The 23,924-nt window shown below is 36.3% G+C and overlaps 2 protein-coding genes across 14 annotated transcripts; one reads left to right on the plus strand and one right to left on the minus strand.

Moving 5' to 3' along the window:
* The first annotated feature begins 2,593 nt into the window (after positions 1-2,593).
* Positions 2,594-6,571, plus strand: LOC112772918 (protein DYAD). Of its 12 annotated transcripts, none has more exons than XM_025817937.3 (8): positions 2,594-2,726; positions 3,960-4,313; positions 4,388-4,771; positions 4,854-4,911; positions 4,998-5,087; positions 5,626-5,918; positions 6,072-6,159; positions 6,252-6,571. In XM_025817937.3, the coding sequence occupies exons 2-8, from the start codon at positions 4,036-4,038 to the stop codon at positions 6,345-6,347; spliced, it is 1,287 nt and encodes a 428-aa protein (XP_025673722.1). In that variant the 5' UTR covers positions 2,594-2,726; positions 3,960-4,035; the 3' UTR covers positions 6,348-6,571. The 12 variants fall into 12 exon arrangements, with proteins under 12 accessions (XP_025673722.1, XP_025673720.1, XP_072080744.1 ...); XM_072224640.1 differs by having other exon boundaries at positions 2,598-2,726; positions 4,836-4,911; XM_072224641.1 differs by having other exon boundaries at positions 2,598-2,726; positions 4,028-4,313; positions 4,836-4,911.
* Positions 6,572-7,877: 1,306 nt separating this feature from the next.
* Positions 7,878-21,497, minus strand: LOC112769184 (uncharacterized). 2 transcript variants are annotated; one of them, XM_025813625.3, is made up of 20 exons: positions 20,986-21,497; positions 20,729-20,870; positions 19,920-20,251; positions 19,264-19,345; positions 18,900-19,191; positions 18,482-18,540; positions 18,142-18,231; positions 17,672-17,763; positions 17,408-17,506; positions 17,231-17,308; positions 11,431-11,515; positions 11,242-11,300; positions 11,045-11,114; positions 10,608-10,699; positions 9,975-10,037; positions 9,753-9,819; positions 9,312-9,581; positions 8,959-9,081; positions 8,660-8,812; positions 7,878-8,391 (listed from the first exon to the last, which is right to left on the minus strand). In XM_025813625.3, the coding sequence occupies exons 1-20, from the start codon at positions 21,399-21,401 to the stop codon at positions 8,296-8,298; spliced, it is 2,760 nt and encodes a 919-aa protein (XP_025669410.1). In that variant the 5' UTR covers positions 21,402-21,497; the 3' UTR covers positions 7,878-8,295. The 2 variants fall into 2 exon arrangements, with proteins under 2 accessions (XP_025669410.1, XP_025669411.1); XM_025813626.3 differs by lacking the exons at positions 11,242-11,300; positions 11,431-11,515.
* Between the last annotated feature and the right edge of the window lie 2,427 nt (positions 21,498-23,924).

Genomic DNA, 23,924 nt, shown 5'->3' on the forward strand with positions numbered 1-23,924 from the left:
ATCTAAAAGATCCACATGGTGGATGAATAGGTCCACATATATCACCTTGAATCCTTTCTAGGAATTCAGGGGACTCAAATCCAATCTTTACTGGTGATGGCCTTAAAATTAACTTCCCTTGAGAACATGCAGCACAACAAAATTCACTAGTTTTAAGAATCTTCTGGTCCTTTAGTGAATGTCCATGAGAGTTTTCAATAATTCTTCTCATCATGGTTGTTCCCGGATGGCCCAAACGGTCGTGCCAAGTTATGAATTCATTTGGGCTAGTAAACTTCTGGTTTACAGTGGCATGTGATTCAATTGCACTAATCTTAGTATAATACAACCCAGATGAAAGTGAGGGTAATTTTTCTAATATAACTTTCTTATTTAAATCATGAGTTGTAATACATAAATACTCATGATTTCCCTCATTCATAGTCTCAATATGATATCCATTTCGGCGAATATCTTTAAAACTCAACAAGTTTCTTCGAGACTTGGTAGACAATAGTGCATTATTTATTATAAATTTTGTTCCTCCAGGAAACAAAATTACAGCTCTTCCGGAGCCTTCAATCACATTGCCTGAGCCAATGATAGTATTAACACACTCTTCTTTTGGCACAAGATGGGTAAAATATATATCACTTTTGAGAATAGTGTGTGAACTTGCACTATCCGCAAGGCATACATCTTCATTACATGTCCTTACCATTCTTCAAAAACAAATAATAATAAAATGAGTAGTATGCATAGTTAAATTGAATACTTGATCAGAATTATTTTCTAAGAAATACTGTACATAAAATAATGTCATATACTAAAATTTTATTTTAAAATTTGACACATTTAATAATTTCAAAATTCATTAATATTTCATTATTTATGTACATCACATTTGAAACTTAAATACATAGAAAATAAAACTTAACAATAAGTTTTTTTTTTTTTACATTATTTATTTACATATATACTTCACAATCCCACATATTAAACTATTCCATCATTGATCAAATGACCAATATTTCCTTCAGGATCCTCAAAGAAATCAGATACATCATAATGAGTGGTGGAGTTCTCAACATCATTTGAAACAAAATTTGTTTCCTTTCCTTTGTCGTTCTTTTTCAAAGATGCCTGATAAAGATCGACTAGGTGCCTTGGGGTACGACAGGTACGAGACCAATGGCCCTTTCCACCACAGCGGAAACACTTCTCCTCGGTTGATTTATTCTGCCCGATATTCTTTTCTTTGTCCCACTTCTGGTGAGATCCTCTCTTTTGAACATAATTCTTTTTCCTTCCATAATTTTTCTTGTTATTAAAAGCTTGCCATTTACCTCTTCTGGGGTAATGATTTGCCGCATTTACTTCAGGAAATGGGGCGGCGCCAGCTGGGCGCGCTTCATGATTTTTTAATAACAACTCATTGTTGCGTTCAGCAACAAGAAGGCAAGAAATTAACTCAGAATATTTTTTAAACCCTTTCTCTCGATACTGCTGCTGCAGGAGCACATTCGAGGCATGGAAGGTTGAGAAAGTTTTCTCCAACATATCATGATCAGTTATTTTTTCCCCACACAATTTCATTCGTGAGGTGATTCGAAACATTGCAGAATTATATTCATTTATAGATTTAAAATCTTGTAAACGCAAATGCGTCCATTCATATCGGGCCTGAGGAAGTATCACCGTTTTCTGATGATTATACCTTTCTTCAAGGTCTTTCCAAAGATCTGCAGGATCTTTTAATGTAAGATACTCATTTTTCAATCCTTCGTCAAGATGACGACGGAGAAAAATCATGGCTTTAGCTTTATCCTTCTGGGATGCATTATTTTCAGCCTTAATGGTATCTCCAAGATCCATTGAATCAAGATGGATTTCAGCATCTAGTATCCATGATAAATAATTGTTTCCAGATATATCAAGAGCATTGAATTCAAGATGAGAGAGCTTCGACATAATGAAAATTCGTTACCTGAGTCTTCCTAAAAATTTGATCAGAGTCTCGTGCTGATAACGTATTGTGAAATAAAAGATATATATAATAGAGATGTATAAATAGAAGACTCTAGTATTAAAATAATTAGCCCAATAATAATTTATATATATATAATAATATTATATGGTGTAATGTGTATATATATACAAAGATAAGGAAAAGTATTAAAAATAAAGAGAGAGAGATTTGCATTTGATACTATCTCAATATAATAAAGATGGTTAATATTGCTATTAATATTATATGTAAAGAGTAATAGAAAATAGAATTTAAAATACTTATAAAATAAAAGAAGAGGAAGAATTGTAATAGTAATATAAGGAGAAGGGTATTTGATTGTAACATAAAAGAGGATTTATTTGTATGAGAAGGAAGGAAGGATAATATATTTATTCTGTTGTTGTTGTTGTAATATATGAATAGAAAAGAACTTTTGTACGTAGAAAGAAAGAGAAGATTTTTGTATTTGTATTATTGCTTGTGTGTAATTGTTAGAGGCTTAAGCCTCTATTTATACACGTACATTAGGTAACTTTTTCAACTTCATATTAAATGAAGTCATTCTTGGGAAACTATATATCATGGAAAATGGTCATCCACGTAAGGTATGATAAAGTATCCTTATCACAACAATTTTAAAAGATTATTGAAACTTTTTTTGGTGCTATTATTGAAACTTACAAAAAAAGCTTCACCGTTTTCTCTTTCTCTCTTCGCTTCCTTGCTCCACCGATTGGTAGGGTTCTTACTTTTATGTTCGTTGCCACTATTTTTTCGTCGATTCACGTTTCGTGCCTTACTGTATTAGGTTTTTAGATGCGTTTATTCCTATAAATTTGGGGGATATCCGTGTTCCGATGCAATGAACTTGTTGCATTTTGTGTGAATCGGCTACATTTTCTTATTCCTTCTTTTTTCAGCTGCATAAGCTTTTGTTGCATTGCATTTCTTTGTTTTCCTGTGAAGATTAACCTTGTTTTAATCATTAGTCCGTCCTGCTGGTTTTTTCTTATCAGTTTAATGTTTGATTTGGTTGTTGTTGATGCCTGAGAGACTTTGGTAGAGTGAGAGATATTGATTTTAGGGTTTGTTACCTTGTTTTGCGTTTTGCTTAAGTGCTTCGTCACTGTGATCTTGTTCTGTGTGTTTTGGTGGTGTTACTTAAGGTATGGGATGTATGCTTTGCTTTATTTACTGTTTTCTTCGTTGAAATGTACTTAGGTTGGCGAGAATGATTTCTAAATATACTGAAAATGGCTGTGTCCGTTTCAATTTTGTTGACTCAATCATGTTAAAATGCTCATGCTTGATCCGGTTTCTTTTAGTTGAACAATGCTTATCATGTTTGAGTCATGTTTCATTCTCACCATTCACTTATCTATTGTGTTTGAAATTTTTATTTATTATGAGCAAGCATTTTGATGACTGATGAGTGTTGAGTGATGTCTACTATTATGACATCTTTTAATTTAACGTTCTTAGTTATACGAATATTTTAGCCAATATGTCAAGTTGGTGGCCATCTATTTGTGTACTATTGTTTTGTTATGAACAAAATTTTGGTAGTTCAGTGTTTTCTCTAATGTGCATGATGTATACACACAGAATAGTACTGATACTTGCGCTTAAGAACTAAGATTAGGGAATTGGAGTTGTAACTGAGGAACCTTTTGGAATAGAACTATTTCCACCCTTAAGAAATCTCCCCTAAATTGGAATCTTTTGGAATCTTAAGAACTATTTGGTTTAACGCATAATATTTTTGGATATAATACAAAACAATGAGTTAATGTGGTCATCATTTGGTACTAGCCGGATTTATTTAACTTGTAAGAAATGATGCCATGTTGCAGTATCTTAGATTCATAACATGAAATCTTAAATTAAATTAACCTATATCACCTGATGTATTACTGAACAGAACTTTTAGGTTTGTTTAATTATTATTATGTTTCTAATCCTAATGCAGATTTACTGATCTCAAGATCCATATTTTTAGCAATATACTGATCTGGCGAAGGATGCTTTAATTGATAGATGTTAAGATGGAACAATTGGGTGTTCGTCATCGAATGATGTTCACTGGTCAGCATGAGGATGAGGGATATGAAAGTCAAAGTTCTCTTGATACTTGCGAGGATGAGTTACTGAATGATGAAGAAGAAGAAGAAATTATTAACAATAAAATTTTGCCAGAAATTAAGAAAAGGAAGCGACTTAGCCTTAGTGAGCTTAGGGAGGTGAAGGAGTCATGTCAGAGGCAAAGTATTAGCAAGCTCAAGACTCACAACTATGAAAGTAAGAATAGATGGTCATCCCAGAGGTATGAAAATATGGTATTATTTTTATTGTGTTCAATAACAATGTATACTAAGTTAATGCAGTTATGTAATTTAGGTATAAAGTGGCTGAGCAAAGAATGTGGGAGATTTTAAAGGCTGAAGGTGCTACTTTTGAACATCCAATAACTCGACCTGCATTAAGAATGGCTGCTCGTAAGCACATTAGTGATACTGGACTGTTAGACCACTTGCTGAAACACATTGACGGTAAAGTGGCACCTGGTGGGATTGAGCGGTTCCGTAGGTGCTTCAATACCAACAGAATCATGGAGTATTGGTTGGAGAGTGTTGACTTGGACAAGATCCACCAAAAGGAACAGTTGCAGCTTTCTTACCGGATGCCACCATCCGTATCTTTGGAAGGCTGTACCTCCTCTTCGGCTTCTAATTCATCTGATGAACTGAAACTTCTTAAAATAGAAATGGCCCAACTGAAGAAGTATAAAACTTGGAAACTTAATTTTAAAAATACTTTTGCATGTTAGCTACTTTATTTTCTTTAGTGATTTTTATTGTTGCAGATGTATGCAGGAGCTCATTGCTGAGCAGCAACAAAAAACTGAAACCAGTTTGATACAGGTAAATGTTGAATAATTTGGTGTTCAATGATTTACTCTTTTATAAAGCACTTCATGGTGTTACATTGCTTATGTGTTGTGATTCAGTTTCAAGAGACTCGCAAGGGATTTGTGAAGTGGAAAGTTGTGATTGATCGTCACGTAAAGGAAATCATGGCTTCTCTGAAGGATGTCCAGGTAACTAATTGCATAGTTGGTTGTGCTATCACACAAGGAGACAGATTTTTCCTTATTTATTTTTTATTTTTCTTCGTTGACTCAAAACATATTATTATTAAGGTTTATGAAGTTCATGTTGAACATTTAAACTCCTGAATACTCTAAAGCAAGAGGGACTTGCTTTTACATTCAATTTCTTTATGAGGAGTTGAGTTTTTCCTTTGCATGCTATTTTATTGTTTTTTTTCTCAACTAATATTTTGTTGTTGTATTTGTAACACAAGCGTCTCTTTTCTATCCTTTATTAATTATTTATATTTTTGTGTTTCAATTTTTTTTTCTCTTTTAAAAAATAATATTACCAATAGTGACATTAATTTAAAATTATTTATCGTATGTTAATTAAGACTCTCAACTTGCTTTCAACTAAACATATTAAGGACTTTTAGATCCATTAAGATTTAATGGGCCTCGGGTTTTGTTCAGTGAGTTCAATTTTGGATTGTTTGTCCGTGTGATTTCTGGCTTACTATAGTGTTGTGTATTGTATTGAAAGGGCAAGTATGGTGATTTAGTGGTTTGGAAAACTAAAGTTGAGCAACAGCTAGCAGAAATAACAAATAAATTGAATGATCTCAAAGACTCAAAGGAATGTCCAACTTTCCCTCCTCAAGAAACCTGGAAAGATTGGATAGGGAGTACCAATCTAGACCATATTCATGGAGACAAATTTGCTACTTGGATTGGGAGTTCTGGGGTGCTTAATGTTCAACAAGAGGTCATACATGAAGATCCTAACTCTTCCCTGCCAATTCAGCAGCTTAGTGAAGATCTAACCTACGCAAAGAGGTAACAATAAAGTCAAACTCTTTAAATCCGATCCCCGAGTCCTCACCCTCTTTCAAGTTGGAAAAATGATCCAACCAAAAGACATGTTCTTGTGCTTTCAATAATTTTTTTTCCTTCTCAAAATGGTAGTAATTTGATGGAATTGATTCCCAGGAAACAAGATCAACCAAATGTGACCCCTGATTCATCTACTACTGTTAACTCAAAGTCAGAGCTTGACAACTCGTTGGTGATGTTTCAGGTGATGTTGATAGTGTGTACATGCCACTTTAATAATGTTTATAAATGGTTTTTCAGCATAATATTTTCATTTTTTATCATCTTTTCTCACAGGAGATGTATAAGGATATATTCAAATGGAGAGAGAGAATTGAGCAGCAGCTATTGGAGGTCTCAAATGCTATATTTAGTCTGTTGGCAATGAAATAGAGATCAATTCCATGTATGAAAGCTAAGGTAGGATTATAAGAGCCTAGTTATTCTTTGTTGAACTTAAAATTGTTATAGTTTAGAAATTGTACGGCTTTAAGAGTCTGATTCCACAAATATTTTGCTAACCACTTACCTTCAAAGAGGTTCTGATGTTCACATTTTTGTTGTAAAATCGGTTATGATATGTAGATCTTCTGTCTTCAGTGGGGTTACCAATCAAATTGGCTATTTTCTTCGCCTACTTAATATTATGATAAATAAAAATTTAGTGTGACAACAAACAACGACAAAATCTTATACCACTAGTTCAGTCGGCTATATGGATTAGAAGACAGCATTGAATTTTATCATGTAAACATCAAAATACGTCCATAATTTTTCGTATATCACACCACGACAATTGATCGAAGTTCTAAAATTAGATTTTTTTTTGTGGGACTTGTAAAATGAGATGTTTAATATCAAGTTTTAGAAATGAACCATATACCCCTACGGATATTGTCATCGGAAAGGATATGTAGCTATCATTATTCGTAATTTTCAGTCCTTCCATGAGTGAGTCTAAAATATTGCGAAATTCATTTCTTTCTTTTAAAGTTCTTCAACCATTCCCTACAACTCTCCATGTCTGCTAGGATTTGTTGAGGTGAGAGTGGAAATTTCAGTGGCCAGCTTTTAGTTAAATAACCTATTTTGATAATTTTATCAGAATTTCTTCTAGAGTATCAATTGGATTATACTATTCAAAAATAACATTTTATGGTATATAAGACATTTTCTATCCTCTCACTTTTTTATCAATCATTTTTAATACTAAACATAAAAAGGTGTCTAAAACAGTTGTATACAGATGGACTTGAGAAAAAGGCATATGGCTTCGACGGGATTTAAGATCTTCATAAATCATGTGTCAATCTTTCTCGTGTTGAGTTTTGCAAGTGAACAAACCATATTAGTATGTACTAGCATATTTATGTTTTTCTCAGAGTTCAACTTAACTCTAACCAAACCACGCATTGATTGAACGTTTAGTACCATATACCCCAGCAGCAGCTATTCATGCATCCTAATGTGAAAAATACAAGTCTTAGTGTCTTACGGTCTTTGTTATATAGAACAAAAATTCGAAGAAACGTTGGCAAATATGTCTATAAAGAGAAGAGGGGTTGCTGCTGAAAACTGGATGTTACTAATGAATATATGTATTTGCTCTAAAGCTTTGCTATGATTTTATTATTCAGTTTCTGTTTCGGACCTTACCAAGCTCTTGCTTGATTTTTATCTCCACTATGTATGAGTTTCTAATTTTCTATCGTGTGTAGTACTTATGTTCCTAATTCTTCATATGGATGGATGTTTGGTCAGCAGAGGAAAGAGTAAGCATGAATGCATGATAACGAGGATTTTAAAATATAATGCATGGCAAATTGGCAACAATGTATACCTTGATCTTTAGATTATAAGTGTGCACTGTTTAGTTCATTTTCTCAAATTGCAGATTTTGTGTATATTGCAACCTTCACCAACTGAATATCAAAAACACGTCTTTACTGTTTATTAAACATCATCTACATTGAGTATTATAACTCTCTTCATGTAATTTAGTGATAAAGATTATCATGCTATTACAACATGTAACATTGTTACAATAAGAGATGAATTTTGCATCTAAACATCACAAAAAACTTAACACTTCTCTCACTTTTAAATATAGAACATACATGATATGATACATAGGCACAGCTTGATTACTTTCAGCATATATAATCCAAATCAAGGATTCTATAATCAAGCTTTAGAGTTTAGACTACTTCTGTTGATGGATGCAGAAAGCAACATGTCCATTCTTAATATATTCAAGTTTGATGGGTTAGCCTCTGATCTTAGGAATACCAATGAAACCTTAGTTAGAAACAACTTATTTGATCATGTTTCCACAAGTATTTTAGGTAGGTGTTGAATTCGATTGGAGTTTGATCTTCACTTCTTCATGGAAAGCCTGAAGATCCCTGAACTCTTCTGTATCAGAGAAGCTCTGAGCCTGAGAATATAAATAATAAATTAAAAAACTTTAGAGGATGAGCAACATGCTTGAAAAGCATATTTCTATATGTAGCATGAAAGCGGGCAGAGCCCATAAACTAAAAAATGTTGTCCAGTTTCTATTTTCAGGTTTCAAAGGGCTTGTTTGTATTTGTAATGCCATTTAGTGTCGTATTGGATCTTGCAACACACAACTGAAACCGCAAAACCATGGCTTATGTGTGGTAAAGAAGAACTTGATGTTAACTTCAGAATAAGCATCTTGCCTGTTTGATGATGTTCTTCAGATGCATGTCAGCTGTATATAACTCTTTAGTTCTGCCGGCAGATGAGGAAATTTCCATGTACACCTTGCAAAGTTCCAAGGATGCTATTGCAAACTTCTTGAAGCGATCTCTGTCTTTCCAAGTATCAGATCCCTAAGAAAACATAATACTATGATAAAATTGAATTTCACCATAGTTGTAGCGATACAAATGCACAGATTCTTTGATACCGGACATAGGTATATAACTCTTACTCTTGCGTAAAGGTAGAACTATCTAACCAACCATGTGAGACATACCTGGAGTGATCTAACTTGCTTTAAAAGGGCTTCAGAACACATAATGAGATCTCCATTCATTCTATGCCATTTTGCATATAAGCCCCAGATATCTGGTCCATATCCACTCCCACTTTTAACTATCTGCATCAGAGAATTAAATATTAAACTGAACATTTCTGTGTGCCAACTATCTTTTGCATCAACTTATGAACATTCATAGGAAACATTATTACAGTTCAATACTATTTATAATAAGCAGATGATCCACTTTTCCCATGGCCCCCTCTGGAGGTGTTGGCAGTGCATATTGGCCACACTCTTCGTTGAGTAAAAGGGATCCACATAAACAGAAGATTAATATAATCGTATACCTGCTGTAGAACTCTTCCAAGTAACAACATCAATTGCTCAGTTTCACGTGATCTTCCATCATCAGAAGCTTGTGATTGCTCTTGAAGTTCTAATTGAGAATCATCTAACTGAAGTTTATCTGTACAATGTGTAATATCAGTTGCAACAGATGGCACCGAATTACTTATTGAGCGCCTCTTTTCAACCTCCGTTCTGATCCTTTCTAGTAGTTCTGTATCTACTCTTTTATTGTTGGACATTTCCAAAACCATCTGCGCACCTTCCAGAGCCTAAAAGAATTTATAAAACTTGATGAGTGACAAAGAACAAAAGATAATGGAACAACAGAGAAAACAAATCTCATCTTTCATACTTCTTGTTACATAGAAGACGATATCCATATGCAATGAAAACTAATACTGGTTTTGATCAACAGAAGAATATGGGAAAGCAGCAAATACCTGACTGATATTGCCAACATCAATAGCAACATGACTATAGTTCTCCCAGAGTTGCCAGCTGTTCCGTCTGTCATCAAGTATCATTATGTTACTATGAACCCCAAATTTTAATGATTGTGAACTAATACACATGCTATGCTGTATACACACAACCGGGTATACGAGCATATTTTTTCCAGAAATATCTTTAAAGCAGTTTAATAAAAGGGATGAATATAATACTTGAACTTCAAGGCTTCTTTAAATGCAATGAAGGCCTCCTTGTTCTTTTTCTTGATCATATGCCTGCATGTAAAGTGAAATGCATAATAAGTAAACTCTAGAAGAAAATAGTTAATGAACCACTATTGAATCTCTCTTTTTTTTTTCTGAAAAAGAGTTCTGTTCTGTACAGATCAGGACAATGAAACCATGGTAAAAAGCAGTTTGAAAATGAAAAATTATTACAATGTCAAACTCACTTCGGGACAGTTAGATTGACTTTGTATATATTAGTTAGGTAGCTCAAACTCTAAGGATGCAAAAGGGGAAAGATACTTATGCACATGTTGTAAATGCGAGCGCATTTGCTGGAAAACAAGTCATGAAACAAACTAAGAGTTAACTCGGATTTAGAAAACATTTTCTATTTTCATTTTATGTTTCCAATTAATGATAAAAATGCACATTTTTCTTTCATTTTGCTTTATATGTTAAAGATTTTTGAAAGAGAATACTGAGAATTAATAATTATTATTTGTTCCTTCACAAAATACTAAATAAGACACCGAAGGGAAAAAAAAAAAGCACTCAAACTAAACAGGCTTAAGCTGTTTTATAATTTTTAAATATAACAAGAAAGCTAGAATTCCATACAAGCAAGCAATGTTATTCCAAGCTTCCCCATTTTCAGGATCAAGTTGAACCGCACGGGTAAATGCATCCAGAGCCTTTTCAATATCCCGTGCCTGTAAAATTTCATGGTTAGTTTAAAGTACGAGATAACAAAAAATAGTTTTTTTTCTTGTTTTTTTGTTTTTTGGAGGGGGGGGGGTAGGGAACAAGCCTAGTCAGCATAACAAATGCATGTGAGTAATTTTGTTCCCATCCTAACAGGCCAAACAGGTGATGCCACAGATATCCAATTGCATACACAACCATACACAGCTATGCAAGTGCTACTGTGCTAATCTGTGCACACATGCAACTAATTGTCAAATTATCCAAAGCTGGCCTAATCTAGTAGATTGTCGCCACATGTCAATGGTGGCAATAGCCAAAATAGCCACTACAATTATTAGTATTTCATTCACCTTCAATGCAGCAGCCCCAAATGCGAACCAACCATCTGGAAACATAGAGTTCATTGACATTGCAGACTCCCTGAAATTAGTGAACAAAAGCACATCACACTAAATAGCAATGTTGTCAAAACACCAAAAACTATAAATGTAATAATAGTTGACACAGGCAAGGATCATAGTGAAAAGCTTCAGGTTACAGCACACACCACAAAATTTTAGATGTCTCGTAGTCTCCTCTATTGTATGCGCTGCGAGCCAGAGAACGCTATCGATCAAAGAATAACGAAATTTGTTAAAAAGATAATAATCTTAGTTTAAAATTTTCTAATATGGCATAAGAAAGTTTGTAGAGCACACAGGCAGCAACGAGCAAACGAATGTAAACACAGGAGCACCTTAGCTCTAGCAGACCTACTATTTGAAACTTCCAGAGCCTTTTCGTAACAGGTGTCATTATTCGTAATGTCACCCAATGAACACCTAGAAATTAGAAATTGTTAGCACTAGGTGAAATAAATTATGCATAAAATCTTGTATAGTGCCAGCTAGCATGTCACCCATCATGACTGATTCATGATTGAATCGAATAAAAAACTAAATAACAAGATGAGCCAAATAATCTTTAACAAATATCTTCGGACCAACAAAAACTACAGGCCATATGTAATCTAAATACAAGTCAGTACTCCATTAAAGCTCCTATTTTGGGATATCTAAAAATTATGGGTGAGCAACTTCTGTTATAATAAGACTTCCTTTTCATAAATAGACGAACCAAAAAAGACACAATGAGTGGGGAGAGCGGGGGAGGGGGGAGAGCGCAGCGAGGGTAACAGGGTGAGAGTCTTGAAAGAAAAGGGTATCAATGATCATGGAGTGAAAGGTAAGAATGTTTTGGAGGAAGGTGGAGGGTCTGGAATCACGAAGGATGGGGGGCGAGAAGCAGTACCGGGTATGGGAGATGGAGAGAAGATTCTGAAGGACAAAGAGGCTTTCAAGGTCTCTTTTCGAGACAAAGTGGTGGGTGACTCCTCCGCTAGGGTTTCTCATGTGGTGGATTCTCTTGATGCAGACAAAATAGCAGTCATCACAGACGGGGAGATCCCTAGTGTGGAATTCACTGAAGAGGCGAGAGAGATCCTTTCCGCACCTTATCGGGATGCCATTATCATTAAGGTCCTTGGCAAAACTTTCAGTTACACAGCCATTACTCACAAGCTGAGGGGAGTTTGGAGGACCAAAGGCGGCTATGAGGTGTTGGATGTGGGTTACGGCTATTTTCTCATCAAGTTCGACTTGTGGGAGGATAGAGAGCGACTTTTGCTTGGGGGGCCTTGGATGATCGGAGGGAACTACATGGCAGCCAAGCCATGATGCTCTTCTTTCAAACTGTGTGGAGATACCTTTGGTTCTACTCTAGTATGGATAAGAATTACAGGGCTTAATATCTGGTACTACAGTGAGAAGGCTATTTTAAACATAGCAAAAACGGTGGGAAAACCTATGAAGGTTGATTTGGCCACCAAATCTGCAGAGCGTGGTAAATATGCACGAGCGTGCAAATCAATCTTGGACGGCCAGTGAAGCGGAAGATTATGATCGATGGCTTTGAGTATAACATTGAGTATGAGAACTTGCATCTTATTTGTGGAAGATGCAATTGTTTTGGGCATGTGGCCCAAGATTGTGGCAACGACGATGAGACTGGTATGGTGGCATCACCAAGGGGGGTTGAGGGTGAAAAGATGGCATTGTTCCACATTCTACTACACCGTTTATCAAAGTAAGTTATAAGAGGAGGAATTAAGCATGCCCAAGACAAGAATGGCTGCAGTGCAAATGTGGAGGGGGAAACCAAGATGGGTGACAGAGGACCCTCAACATGAGAGGCTAGCATCGATGTTCCATCATCAAGCCTGGTTTTTATGGATAGTGATTCTCTGAACTTGATCAGCTGGAACGTGAGAGGAGCCTCTAACAGGATGACTTGAGTACACAGCAAGGAATTGGTAAGAAGGTTTAATCCTACTTTTGTTATTCTTGTTGAAACCCATGTTGTCTTTAGTACTATGAAATTGTTTTTGGGAAAATTTGGGGTTTACTCCGGTGGGAATTGTGGAAGGCAATGGACACAGGGGGTATTTGGTTTTTATCCTCGGATGGCAAAGCTAAATGTCGAGTGATTGTGACCATGGAACAATGTCTGTCTGTTGCAATTGATAGGGGTGGAAAAACCTGGATTTGTAGTGCAGTTTACGGTAGTCCCCAACCTGCAAACCGTGGTGAATTATGGGAAAATCTTTCTGTTCTTGGAACGACTATCCAGGATCCTTGGCTTGTAGTTGGGGATTTTAATGAAATTTTACATCCTCAATAAGTGAAACGGGGGCTTCTATAATGCTTCTCACAGGAGCTATTTTTCTCATGTCCTAGATACTTGTAATTTGTTTGATCTGGCAACAACAGGAAGGAATTTTACTTGGTTTAGGAGGGTTCAGGGGAATAGGAAGGTGGCCAAGAAGCTAGACAGAGCTTATAGTAATACCAGTTGGAGGATTATGTTTCCTGAAGCATTTACAGAAGTACTTAGTCGGTTGCACTCGGATCACTGCCCTTTGCTCATCAGGTGCTTTGGAATTCCAGCCAAGAAGGGTAGTAGACCTTTTAGGTTCCAAGCTGCCTGGGCCACTCATCCTTCTTATAAGAGTGTTGTTCAACAAGCCTGGAATGACAACAATTCTCACTTACAAGGAAAACTTATAAAGGTGCAACAGTCTTCTCTTGATTTCAACTCTCGTGTTTTTGGGAATATTTTTATCAAGAAGAGGGATCTTGAAAGCAAGCTCAACGACCTCCAAAGAAGGCTAGAAATATGTGATGATGTTGCTTGTAAAGAAGAGGAACGAAGATGCAGGGAGGACAGCCCAGGAAAAATTGCCCTGGTTTCAGAAGTCTCGAGAACAATGGGTGAGATATGGCGACAGAAACACGAAGTTTTTTCATATGCAGACTATTATTAGAAGGAAGGCGAATAAGATACATGGTCTATTTGTGAGTGACGGGTCTTGGTCCTCTGATCCAGCTCTTCTTCAACAAGAAGTGTTGGCTTTTCTTGTAAATCTCTTCTGTTCAATTGATCCGGTGGAGGTAGGTTGTATGGGTGAGTTTCCAAGGCATTCTCTTAGTCAAGAAACTTGTGAGAACCTGACCCGACCTGTTTCATTATTGGAGGTTAAAGCAGCAGTAGATTCCATGAGCCCTCTCAAATCCCCAGGGCCGGACGAATTCCAAGCTTTCTTTTTTAAGGAATATTGGAAAGTTGTGGGGCACGATGTGTGGAGCTTAGTGCAGAGGGTTTTTCAGGGTGACCTGTTTAATCCCTCCGTGTTAGAAACTCTTATAGTGCTTATCCCTAAGATGGACTCCCCAAGTAGAATGAAGGACTTTCGACCTATCATTCTTGGCAACGTCGTCCATAAAATTGTGACTGAAGTGCTAGTGAGTCGCCTGAGACCTTTCTTATCTGATATTATAAGTCCGAATCAGGGTGGTTTCATTCCCGGGAGAGGAGCCCCTGACAACATTATTGTGGCACAAGAGGTGCTTCACTTCTTGAAGAAAACTAAGTCAAGGAAGGGTGCTATGGCTTTCAAGATTAATCTAGAAAAAGCATATGACAAGGTAGACGGGCGGTTTCTAGATTATACCTTGGGTTGTTTTGGTTTCCCTACCTCTATTCGGAGGCTCATTATGAATTGTATTCAAGCATCATCCCTATCGATTCTTTGGAATGGTAGTAGGTTAGAAGGTTTTCAACCCAAACGTGGGCTCCGTCAAGGGGACCCCATGTCCCCTTATCTTTTTGTTCTTTGTATGGAGATGTTAGCCTGCTCTATTTCTAACCCAGTGGACTCAGGGGATTGGGACCTGATTGCTATTTCTCCGAGGGGTCCTCATATTTCACATCTTATGTTTACGGACGACCTTTTTCTCTTCTGTAAAGCAAGCAGAACTCAAGTCCAACAGATCATGCATTCTTTGAATCTGTTCTGCAAGGCCTCGGGCATGAAAGTGAACATTGGGAAGTCCAGGGTAGTTTGTTCTAAGAGTGTACCGTATAGTAGTAGAGACATGCTGGCTGGTGTGTCATCTATCAGATTTGCCAATAATTTAGGTAAATACTTGAGGGTTAATCTTAGCCATCCGAGGGCGACTAGAGCGGTTTGCCTGGAGTCGGTGGAGAAAATAAAGAACAGATTGGCTAGTTGGAAAGGTCGTCTCCTTAATAGAGCCGGCAGACTTTGTCTTATAAAATATGTGGCATCTTCTCTTCCCATTTACCAAATGCAAGTATCCCCAACAAGATGTGCTCTAAGATTGATGCTATCATGCGTAATTTCTTGTGGAAAGGGAAGACAGATGAGCAGTGCTCGAGTTTGGTGGGGTGGAATACGGTTACTACACCCAAGAGGTAATGAGGTATGGGGGTCTAGGAATTTGAAATGCTCATTGTGTTAATATTGCCCTCCTTGGTAAATTGGTTTGGCAACTCTTTCATGGGAGGGACAAACTTTGGGTGCGCATTATGTTAGCTAAATATGTGCATGGAACGTTGAGTTTGGACCTTGTGCGTCCTACGCAAATTTCAGGTATATGGCGTGACATCACAAAGGCAACTGGTAGACTGAGTGATGGCTATGTTTGGAGTACTAGCCCTTTAACTCAATCCTTTTGGTATCATCCCTGGAGACCTTCCGGGAGTCTTGCTCATGAGGTCCCTTTTGTTCATATTTCAGACACTTGTCTCTCTTTAGGCGACGTGTGGTTTGGGGTTGGATGGCACTTGGATGGTCTTTGTACAATTCTTCCAGAGGCTCTTGAGCTTGATCTTTCAAATTTTAACCCAACCGTGCAGGAAGGAAACACAGCTACCTGGGTTTGGAATGCTAATGCTACCAAGGTCTACTCCACAAAGGATGGCTATGAATGGCTTCTAAAAAGAAAGGTTGCCTGAGACCCTAATGAGAATTGGTTGTGGCTTTGGCGTACGAGTATTCCTGAAAAAGTCAAGGCTTTGATTTGGCTGTGCTTGCATGGTGCCATCCCCATGGCCAGCTTCCGATTCAGAAGAGGTATGACACCACCTGATCTTTGTCCTAGATGCAATGAAGCTCTAGAAACTATTGAGCACTGCCTCAGATTTTGTGATAAAGTAAAGCCAATTTGGGAAAGTTTGAATGTGGGATTGAGGAGATGGGATGCCTTGGTGGATTTTAGAAGTTGGCTTCGTTTAAATCTCCAGAACAGCGAAGCAATCTTTGCGGAGCAGGCTTATGGTGGATTTGGAGGGATAGGAACAATGACATTTTCAATCTAAATGACAGTTGGAGCAAGGAAAAGGTTCTCATGCTTGCTCGACATTCAGCATCTAAATACGTCTTGGCTAAGGGGCTTAATCAGGTGACTACGCATACCTCTTCTATTGATTCTTGGTTCCCTCCGCCAACAAATGTTAAAATAAATTGTGATGCTAGTCTCTTTGAGCAAGATCAACTTGCTGGTTTTGGGTGCTTGGTGCGGGATAGTATCTGTAATTGGTTGTTGGGATGTTCAGCTAGCATTGGGCTGTTCAGCTAGCATTCCTGTGGGTCCTATCCTTTGGTGTGAGCTCTTTGCGATTTGGAGGGGGTCTTTGTTTGACATGGGAAAATGGATACAAGGAGGTCATTTGCAAAACAGATTGTTTGGAGGCTTATTTGTGGATCAATAATAACCGAATTGTGTTGAGAAGGGAAGATAATGATATTCTTTTCAAGATCTATGAGATGCTAGAGCGCAATTGGGCGGTGCATGTTCAATTGATTCAGCGGACAGCGAACTTTGCAGCTGATCTTCTTGCGAAGACGGCGGCTAAGCATTATCAATCTTATGCTGAGTTTTATCTCCCTTGTAGTGTCGTAGAAGAGACCATTAGGATGGAGATGGTTTCTCCCTTAGTTGTTCTTTGTGTCCCATTTATCAGTCACCAAAAAAAAAATAGACGAACCAAAAAGGCGAGTGTTATTTTTTGCTGATATTTGAAATAAGTTATACAAAGTCCATCAGCAAGTAATAGCAAACATTATATTTTAGTGGATCAAATTGTCTAGGCAATGACATACGAAAGATGAAAATAAAATAAGCCGAGAAACATACCATAATCTGGGGTCACTGGGTCGTTCTGAAAGACGTTTCTTGATGAGTTCAACAGCTGTGGCTTTCTTCTCCAATAAGCTGAGTTCCAAATCAAGTATAAAATGAGATTTCACTGCTTTGATGAGTGAATTGTAAGAGAACACAATTCATTCAACTTTTTCATCTCAGCTATCATACCTGTAGCAGTATATAAGATTATCCCATAATTCTAAATCTTCAAATACCTTCACTGCCTCCCCTATTAAACCACAGCGAACCAAAAGCTCACCATATTCCCTAAATTGGTAGGAAGGAAACATTAGAGATTGAGAATTATCTAACTTCTGATTATATAAGAAAGGAAATTGGTTTTTTTTTTTTTTTTTTTGGGGGGGGGGGGGGGTGTCATGCAAATTCAGTTCTCTTTTTTATCTGAAGAACCTAAAGAGCAGAAGGTCATACTTCCTTAATGCAGAAATACTGGGCATATAAACATCATAACTAAGAGGAATTCTTTCTGCTACAACTGGAGAAGATTCATAAATACGTTGCACCTGCAAAAGATGATGTATATATTTATCAACTGCTGCAGCTATATGAATCTAAGCCACAATGAACAAATCAAGACAATTCACATGTTGAAACATTAGCACCAACAAAATAGAAAGGATGCTTACATAAATATGGATTCTTTCAATGCAAAATACCGAAAGAAACTTAATTGACTGACGTTTTCAATTCAAGGTAGTAAAGTACAGATTGAATGGCCCAATTTTGGTCCGCATAAAATGCAAGCATAGTATCTTCTTTAGTAGCAAAAAAGTATAACATTGTCACCTCTAATTAAAAACACATACAAGAGAAAGATATGTCAGAATAATTATATACACTTAGAGATCCCATATTGACATGTCAATCAACATAACTCGTACCAAATTCTCCATCATCAGTAAAGCACGCTCCTTTGTTCGACTTCGAGATGATTCCCATTGTATACGCAAGATATCGCAGAAACATCGTATCTGATGCAAACAAGAAAATTATCAAACAAATAGTAGTTTTTGGATAATACAAAATAAGAAGATTGAAAGAAGAAATCTAAAAGCCTTTCGCTCTGAAAAATTCCTTCTAGGTACATTGAAAAGCCTCATTTTAAAACAAATGGAAGAAAAAACTAGGTTTTCACTCAGGACTACCTGAAATTTTATATTTAAAATATAAAAAAATCTGAATCTCCAAGGGAATATGAAAACACACTGACAGCACACTTACAATGAAATAAAACAAATGCTGGGAATCAATTGCCTCAATGTAAGGAGCCATATCCCATCCTGAAACACATTTCACAAGCCAGAAATTAAGTGAATTAATGTGTTTTATGAACTAAGTTATTTAGTATCTAAAATAGTTTATAGTAAAAAAAATCTTATCAACACAATAGCTATTTCATAGCAATTATCACCCCCTTCCCTCTTGCGTGCACCCACAATGAAAATTTATTCATTTGAGAAATAGCTCAAGAAAAAGGGGGCTTAGATAAAGACCTATAGACAGGTAAAGCCATTAATGTTCAACATTATCTAATCCAATTTCCATTCTTTATTTCACTTCTTAACCTTAGCTAAACACCATATATAGGCTAGAAGACCTCTTTATCCCCCAAAGCAGAGGTATTTTCAAGGCAACTTACGCTGCAATTCATCATGTCTGGAGCTCTTCTCGATTAGAAGGCAATATGCCAGAATTACAGCCTGTTGTGTTGCTGTCAAATTGGGAGTAGTCTGAGCACCATTTTCTATTCCTTGTGACCCAGTTTTAGTGTCATCGTAATTTCCTAACAATTTTGGTGTCATAAGTATGTCAGATGCATCACCAGAGCTGGAATCTCTTCTTTGTGTGCCATTACCCATCAAAGAGTGGTTATCCGCATTGTTTGATGAGCATGTGTTTGTGACGAGTACCATTTGTGCCTTTGGTTCTACCTATGCCCAAGAACTACATATTAGAAGGCATGCTCAGTCAAGCAAAATAATTGTGCAATTTACTAAGTTTACCTGATGTACAGTACGGAAACCCAGCACCCCAGTAACTGAAAGCTGAAGCCCAGCTGCCATCTCAGCCGACTCAAAATGTGTCCTGATGCAAAAAGGTACTTCAGCATAGAAAGATATCAAAGGAGAATCAAAAGTACCAGTTATTTAAACATTCAAATAGTATTCCCGAGGAAAATTTCATAACATAATTGTTTTCTACCATTATAAGAATCATATTAATTTGAATATTTCAAACCCATTGCATTTCCAACCCATATTTTACTTCATGGAAAGTCCTTAAAAGTGAATAAAAATGTGAAAGAGGTCAAGGGGGTCAAACATATTGGGTTAGAACTTCCTGTTCGAAGTTGACAAGAACGAACAAATGCATGTCATCAAACCAATAAAATCAATATTCACTTCTATTAGATAGACTACTGCATTACACACAGAGATCGATCTTGAAATGTTCTCAAGTCCTTGCACTATATACAAGTACATAATGCAAGCCTTGAAAGTAACTTGGACTGAAGTGGACCTTCCATTCCCATAAAAAACAGCCAAACGAATTATACTAAGAATATTTGTCAACCTAATCATGCCAAAGAAAGAATTGACTATCAACCATATTAATAAAAACAATAATTAAAAAAGAATAAAACGTCAGAGTAACTAACCTGCAAGGATCTACTCGTCCATAGGCATATTCCATAATTCCAGCCTCTAAATGAAACATGGAGACAATAGCTAAGCATTCTCCATCACGTAAATTAGCATCCCAATAACTTCTAACACCTTCTGAAGTGCCAAATTGTTGCGAAGCCTCACCCAAGTATACATGCAAAAGATCAAACAAAGAAGAAGACCGCTCATCCAAAATTCTCTGCTGAAGAAGCAAAACCCTTGCAAGCCACCATGAAAGGCTTCTAATCTCACATGCAGAAGATATCGCTCCTTGAAATGACAAATCTTTCATCCGCATAAGCAACATCTTAGAAAAAACTATGTACTACAAAACAATAGATGTGCAAAACTAAAATTAGAAAACAGAAAGAGAGAAGATGGAGAGGGAGAGAAAGAAAAAGAAAAAGGAAGGGGGGTGGAGATGGCCTACAATTCTGATGGAATCAACCTATTTCAAATTCAACTACGATTAGAAGTTACTTTGTTAATCATTCAGCAACTCAAAAATTCAAATATTGCTCATTCAGTACCTACCACATTGATTTTGTTCCAGCACCCAAATTGCCAAATTATCAACTTTTAAGTTTTCACAGCATAACATTTGTTCTTGCTACGCCAGAGTAGCAATTCACTCCAATGGCAAACAATACTAATGTCAACAAGAGATTTTCATGCTACAACTATCTCTCGCTCAACTAAAATATCTCCGTATTTCATTAAACAAAGCCATTTTTGTGATTAATACACAATGTAATCATGTATGCAATGTATGGAACAGTGACTTCTAATGCTTAAAATGTACCTGAAGATTGGAGAACTTTCCAAGCAAGTCAGAGCCAGCAGCCATAACCTGATTGCGAGCCCAATTGTCCCACTCTGCGAATTCACCACCATTGCCGCCACCTTCCATAGGCAACGGACATCGCGGTAAACCTTTCATAGGCCTAAATCCAAATCCAAATTCCAATTCATATTCAGCTAACACTTCTCAGCTAAATTAGAAAGAAACGCAAAAATAAATAAATAAATAAATTCAGTAGCATTTGAAAATTTGCGTACCCGGTGAAGTTGCATTGAGTGAACCCTAGAAATGCCGCGACAGCGATGCACAGCACGAGAATCGCCATGTAAGCCTTGTCGGAGTCGCCGACCGAGTCGTCCGCGACGAAGAACTCGGCGCGGTGGAGCAACTCGGAGTAGAATCGTTCTGCCGAGTCAACTGAGTTGACAGGGTCCGGAAGGGGCGAGTCATTGGCGAGTCCGAAGACGAGTCTGGAAGCGTCGGAGGTGAGAGCTTGGTGATAGGAACCGGACTCGATGGAAGAAAGGAGGTGGTTGATGAGAGTGTGGAGATGGTGATCGGACGGCGGGGATTGAATGGGGGAATCGGAGGGCGGAGGAGGAGTGAGGGTGCAGCGGATGAGGCGGAGCTCGTAGGCGCGAAAGTGCAGAAGCTGAGGTTCAAGAGTGGACATGTTTTTTGGGGGTTCAGAGGCCGGTGGTTTCCACCTTCAGGGGTTTAGGGTTTTTACATATTAAATTAAACTAAATGTTAATATTAATATTAAGTTATTAAGTTATTAACATTAAGTACCAATTTATCCCAACATGACCTCACATACGATGTTTGAAGATGGATCCTCTCAATTGTTAAAAAAAATTGAGAGTATAAACTATAAAGTATAATTTCTAATTTTTTATTATTTTTTTATACAGAAAAGCTCTGCATACAAGTCATTAGGGCTTGTATGCTTTATAAGTTAATTAACGAATAAACTCCAAAAACGCAATGCAAGGTCTACGTTCTTCTTCCTCTTCCTCTTCCTCTTCTTCTTCTTTTCTTTGGTTTCTTGCCTTCTCTTTCTCCTCCTTCTTCTTCTTATTGCACGTTCTTCTTCCTCTTCCTCTTCTTCTTCTTCTTTTCTTTCGTTTCTTGCTTTCTCTTTCTCGTTCTTCTTCTTCTTGCACGTTCTTCTTTCTCTTCCTCTTCTTCTTTTCTTTCGTTTCTTGCCTTCTCTTTCTCCTTCTTCTCCTTTTTGTTGCACATTCTTCTTCCTCTTTCTGTTCTTCTTCTTTATTTACGTATTTTTCTCTCTGTTTTCTTTCTTCCTTATTCTCGATTTTCATTGTTTTTTGACATCAAGCTCTGAAATTGTTTTTGAAGAAGAAGAAGCAGCAGAAGATGAGGAGGAGAAAGAGAAAAAGTTCTGAAATATGCATAAGGTGTACTTCAACGAATTTTGGGTGTATTTTTTAAATCCTTTGGGTGTATTTCTATAATCCTTTGGGTGTATTTCTATAATCGTTTGAGTGAATTCCTATAACCGTTTGGGTGTATTACTGTAATCCTTTGGGTGTATTTCTATAATCGTTGGGGTGTATTTCTGTAATCGTTTGGGTGTATTTCTGAAGTTCCATTATCTTCAAATTTGGCAAGAAAATTATTTTCATGGAGGAAGAAGAAGAAGAGTCGTTTATAATGCATGGTGAGTAGCGCGCTTTGGAAACAGGAAATTGTTGAATAACGTGCGTTTTATTTACTCTTGAATGTGGAAGTGTGTAATGCGTTAATTAAGTGTAATGCGTGTGTTTTATTGGACTTGTAAGACTTGTAAGCCAAAAAGACTTGTATGTATAGCAGACCTCTTTTTTATATTTATTTTTTATCCTACTTATAAAATTAATGGTAGAAAAATCACACTTTACTCTTTCAATTGCTAAAAAAAATTGAGAGAATTCATTTCTTTCGACAAACACACCTACAAATTAGGTAAATTATGGGGTTTTTTCCCTCTGGATATTCAATTTTGAGCAAAAAAATATTTATAAAAAAATACATTATAATCTTTTAAAATTGAACTCAATTTGATAAAATATTATTTTTTTATAAATGACAAACATTTTATATATTTGATTTTGAACTAATGTTAAAAAATTTTAAAAAATATTTAAAAATAAATAAATAACAAAAAATTGATTGTTAGATTTTTTTAAATATTTTAAAATTTTTGTCATTTATGTAAAAGAAATTAGAAAAAATTCACTTAATATTTATATTTGGCTTATTTTGTCGATATTATTTTTGAAAAATAAATGTAAATTTTTTTTTCAAAATTTATTTTATCAAAAATTATTTCTTTTAAACTAATTTTTTTTGTTTAACAAAAAATAGAAAAATAAAAAGAAAACGGCAAACTCTTCAACTAAAAAATTAAAAGTTTTCTTAAATCCTTCTTGGATTAGCCTTTTGATATCCTCACTAGGAGTAGTTCATTCTTTATAATGCTCATTATGTTTTGCAGCTTCTTTGATTAGAGAGTCAACAACAATATTAATAGAACGCAGCACTAAATTAAGAGAAGCACATCAGTCTCTAATCACCATATGTTGAATTTTTTTTTACAATATCTTTCTTTATTCAAAGTCCAAAAACTATGAACGGAGGCATTTATAGCTTATATAAGAAGAATAGTCTTGAGACAATCCGTTTTACAAATGTCATCACGAAGATTCATCTCCCAAACTAAAGTCAAATCCCGCCAAATAGCAAAAAGCTCCCTTCTAAGAATTGAACTAGATAAAAGAAGACTAGCACAACATTTCATGCATTCGCCAACTAAGTTTATGATGATACAACAAAAATCCGCTAAATCAATATCTCCCATAAAACTAGCATCACAGTTTATCTTAAACTTATTCACGGGTGGAACTACCCAATCAATCAACAAAAAAGGAGGGGCACTAAATTTTCGGGCATGAACTGATTTGTTGAAATCTTGACAAGAATTATATACAAGAATTTGAAGCTTAGTTGGAGATCAAGGTTGATCAGAATTGAAAATGTCATTGTTGCAACTTCGCCAATTTCACCACACAACAGATAAGAAAAGAAAATCATCTTTCTTAACATTTAAAGCAAACCAATCCAGTAAGTTATAGTTCGAGAAAAAAGATTGAGAAGAAAAGTCGATCCTATGGCACATATTTTTAGCCATACT

This window comes from Arachis hypogaea, chromosome 18 (genome assembly GCF_003086295.3).
Source record: "Arachis hypogaea cultivar Tifrunner chromosome 18, arahy.Tifrunner.gnm2.J5K5, whole genome shotgun sequence".
Taxonomy (NCBI): domain Eukaryota; kingdom Viridiplantae; phylum Streptophyta; class Magnoliopsida; order Fabales; family Fabaceae; genus Arachis; species Arachis hypogaea.